The sequence below is a fragment of the Marmota marmota genome, unplaced genomic scaffold (assembly GCF_001458135.2).
Source record: "Marmota marmota marmota unplaced genomic scaffold, marMar, whole genome shotgun sequence".
Classification (NCBI taxonomy): domain Eukaryota; kingdom Metazoa; phylum Chordata; class Mammalia; order Rodentia; family Sciuridae; genus Marmota; species Marmota marmota.
The window spans coordinates 6,413,821-6,418,020 of record NW_025999945.1 but is presented as its reverse complement, the minus strand read 5'-3'; the positions used below and the strand labels follow the sequence as shown (position 1 = coordinate 6,418,020).

At 41.6% G+C, this 4,200-nt stretch overlaps 1 protein-coding gene across 1 annotated transcript in view; it reads right to left on the bottom strand.

The window, feature by feature from the left end:
• The window catches only part of LOC107154466 (interferon-induced protein with tetratricopeptide repeats 1), a 9,791-nt gene extending 6,400 nt beyond the window's left edge, over positions 1-3,391 (bottom strand). Inside the window, exon 1 of the mRNA XM_015500103.2 lies at positions 2,955-3,391. Within this exon, the coding sequence (XP_015355589.1) occupies positions 2,955-2,959 (5 nt within the window). The 5' untranslated portion in view covers positions 2,960-3,391. The remainder of the gene's footprint in view (positions 1-2,954) is intronic.
• Positions 3,392-4,200: the final 809 nt, after the last annotated feature.

Below are 4,200 nucleotides of genomic sequence, written 5' to 3'. Positions count from 1 at the left end.
GGGGGGGGGGGGAGGAACATAGCCAGTGAATTGTGAGGATGTAGAGAAATTGGAACCCTCATACATTGCTGGGTGAGAATGTAAAATGGTAGAGTTGTTATGGAAAAGAGTTTGGCAGTCCCTCAGTAAGTTAAATTTACAATTGCCATATGATTCACTACAGAATATATTTTTTTATTGAATTACACATCAGAATATATGCTCAAAATAATTGAAAACACCACTTGTATATTTATATTCATTCTCAGCACCATTCACGATAGCCAAAAGGTTAAAACTATGCAAAAGTTCATTAATTGATGAATGGATAAATAAAAAGTTATATACCCACAAAATTGAAAAAATTTTAGCCATGAAAAGCAATGAACCATGCACACCTGATATAACACATGTGTACATTAAAAACATTGGGTTAAATGAAAGAAGCCAACCGTGAGTACCCTGTTTTGTTTTTGTAGGTGGGAAGGCAGTGGTTTGAGAGGGCTCTCATGATAGTGTCTACAAACTCTAGTCCAGCTCTGATGAGACTTCAAGCATTTGTTCATGGATGTTTGCAGTGTGTCTTCCAAGGGTACATCTATATTTGGGTGGACAGTCCAGTGCCTAAATATCTGACCCATGACCAGGTGCCCCCTTATAGCAAATCTGTAGACACTGGCAAAATCCATAGTTTTTCTGGCTTTGTCCTCTTCATTCACACCTGAGCATATACTCTCTGAGGCAGCTCTGACCTGGAAAGAAGTTAACTGCAGGTTTGTTACCCAGGTGAAACACAAGAGGGCAACTCAAACAACCAATGAAATAACAGAAGAAGTCCACCACTTATAAATCCCAGAGAAAAGAGGGCAAGATGCCTTTCAGGGACAATAGGAAGTAGGGAACTTCAGGGACATTGATGCTCAACCAGTGGGTGGGGACCAAGAGAGAAAGAATATCACTAGGCTCTTCTCATACGGGCCCAATCCTTTATTAGGGTCCAAGACATCACTCAGGTGGGAATCCTGCAGAGAGTTCTAATTGGTGGGCTTAGAGCAAGTTGGTTCCAGTTCTATGGGATCATGGTGTCACTGAGAGGTGGATACTGTGGCATATCTGCCCAGTCTGGGAAGGGCTTAGGGGTGAGTAGGATGAATCTCCTAAGGAATTAATTATTGACCGGTCCCAAAGGGAGGTCCCACAAAACTGGTTACCAGGAGAAATTTGCAGAAGGCAGATGTCTGGATCAGTCACCCTGAGGAGCTGGGAGGTAGTAAAGAACCGGGAGCTGTGTCAAGAGGAACTTCACTCAGCTTCCACATGAGAAAGGCCAACTCGTCTTCAAAATGGAGGCTGAAGGCAACATAAAATTGAAAGAATCCATTCCAGCCACATATTGTATGTGTCCATTCATATGACAGAGCCAAACAGGCAAATGCAGAGACACAGAAAGCAGATGAAAGTTTGCTGGGGCCTGAGAGAGGGCCGAGTAGGAAGTGACAATGTGTACGAGGTTCTTCTCACAGTTATTAGATGTCCTTAAACTACGTCATCGTGGTGATGATGCTCACACAGCATGGTGAAGGTGCTAAATACCAGTGAATTTTAGAGTTTGAAAAGTTAAAGATGACAAATTTTGTCTTACATGTTATATTATCCTAATAAAAAGACTCATGCTGCTAACCTAAATAGAAATTTTACAAATTATATAACTTAAATATTATATATGACACATATAATTTTTTTCCTAGCATAGGTTGAAATTAACGTTAAATCATCAAAATGTAACAACATATTAGGATGCCACCTGAAGTGATGTCATGCAAACCCACTGTGATTCTGTGGGAAACTTCAGTTTAACAGTTTAATAAACAGACTTATTCATATCTAAACTCTACTTCTTATTGTCTGTGTAATCACTACATTTCGAGATCTAAGATTCCATATTGCAAAGTCATAATATAGGTACCTGCCTCATTGGTTTTTTTTGAAGATTAAATATAATAATTTATATTATACTGTTGGAAGCCAGACTGGCACTTAATAAGCATTCAGGGAGTGATAACTATTTTTACAATGTTTATGCTTAATTGATTATTTTAGGCAGTGACTAATCTGTTTTTGCAGGAGGGTTGATCATAGACCTGTGATTGTGTGATTTCTGGAAATTCTTCCCCTCCCAATTTTTTCCCAGTGGAACTCTGAGGGGACATTTGCAAGTTAATGTTAACTAATGATTTTTTATCTGCTGATCTCAGGAGTTACTTGATTCAGGATTCAGTTGGGACCATAGAGAAATTCCCATTGGGCCTTTCTGGTAAGAAAGATGTGAATGTTCTTAAGCACAGACCTCCAGCCAACACCCATGGACAGGTGGATGCCAAGGACCTGCAGGGACTGGAGGTCACAGGAACTATGATCTGCTCACCTTCAGTCTAGTCAGAGCTTCATCAGAGCTGGCCCCTCAGAAGGTGAACTGAGGAGTCTCCAGAGGAAGGCCATGAGCTTCTCACCCCATCCCCACAGTATCTCCCCAGACATCTGGGAGGCTCCATGAACCTCACACTACTGTGTGGGTCCTTTCCCACCAAAATGAGGAGTGAGGAGAATGAGATGTCTCTAACCTGACAACCTGATCTCTTTTCCCTAGATGGGCAATAGTGTGAGGAAAAAGAATTTCTGATTCTGGAATCATTTTCTCTCTTCTTGCAAAACTCTTTTCCTCTGTCCTAGTCTGCTTCAGGAATTGCATGAATGTAGCTACATAAGTTCAACAGAAATGAAAATGCCTACATGAATACAACAGCTTAGCTGTGGCTATAAATGTCCTTGCATGTGTACACACACACACACACACACACACACATTATGAGTGGATAATCAAATAGAAAAATTAGAAAGCTTGATCTCAGAGAACTAACTTGCTGAGATAGTATTAACACTTAAATATAATGGCCAAAAAGCAAAGAAATCCTTACCTCATGGTTGCTGTGAATGAGGCTGCAGTTCTGCAGTGTTTTCAGTTCAGGGGGCTTCTCAGAGATCTGGTGGTCTGTCTGTAGATATGCTCATAAATTGGAACCCCAGGACAGGGATTTATAAGGAACAGATGATGTAATCTGCAGATGTGTCCTTGCAATTGAAGATTAGAAACTGAAAGTGGAAAGTGAAACTAAGCCTGGCAAATTCCTGCTCATAGAAATTGAAACCTCAGCGGAGGTGGAGATTCCTTCTTTGTTTCCTCCTGAGAACTGGTTGAGAGAAGGCTGGTGACAAAGATTGTCTTGAGGTGTGAATTCCTGTCTCCCAGCCTGGGGGACATTCTGGGTGTAAGGACCTGGAAGTTACTTCAGAGTCCTCTGAGTCAGGAGGACCTATGAAAATGGCTGTGTGAACTTGGAGAAGTCATGCCTCCCCCTCTGCTCCTGTTTGCTCATCTGGAACCAGGGATTGTTCAGATATGGCATAAAATTATGTAATTCTCTGAATAGGAATTTTATTCCAAGAGTACTGCCTTTCTCTGAGAGGTGTGTGTTACTAAGTGTTCTATCCATTGCTTACCTTCTGGAGAGTGCTCACTGTCATTAAGCATCTATGTAACCTCTTGCTTATTCATAGGAAGAGAGAAGCCCCATGTGCCAGCAGCATCCTGAGCCTTCAAACAGATCATATTAGGACTGAATGACGATGTGTTTCCCAATGCTGATGCTCTCTAATCTAGCCACCTAAGGCAATGGGATTCCCCAGAAATGGTTCTCATAGCCATGCATATGAGAACATTCTTCCTCTTGGTGTCATGAAAACTATCCTTGCTCTGCTTTTACCTACCTGTGCAATCTTCTTAGTTTGTGAGCAGAGCTCAGGAAGAATACCCCTGTGCTGAGTGTGAGATTATGGGTACAGCTTTGGTTCTTTTTACTGATGTTCTGCTGAGCTCTGCTTTTCCTAACTTTCTCTGGAAATTTCTCCCTTTTCCTGGCAGGTGTGGTGAAGTCATGGCTCTCTAGTAGCTTACAGAGAGCAAACTCACCCCAGCCTCAGTTCATTTAATAATGGCAAAGCCCTTTATTGGGAGGAGGTGTCAGACTTGCTTCCCTGGAAAACTGAATCTGAATGTGCTGGGCTTGTCATGTATAATTTGGATACTACATAATTTTCCTTGTGGCTTTGTGATGGTTTGGAACCACCATGAGCACAGAAGACAAAAAACCCGAGGCCTTAGCT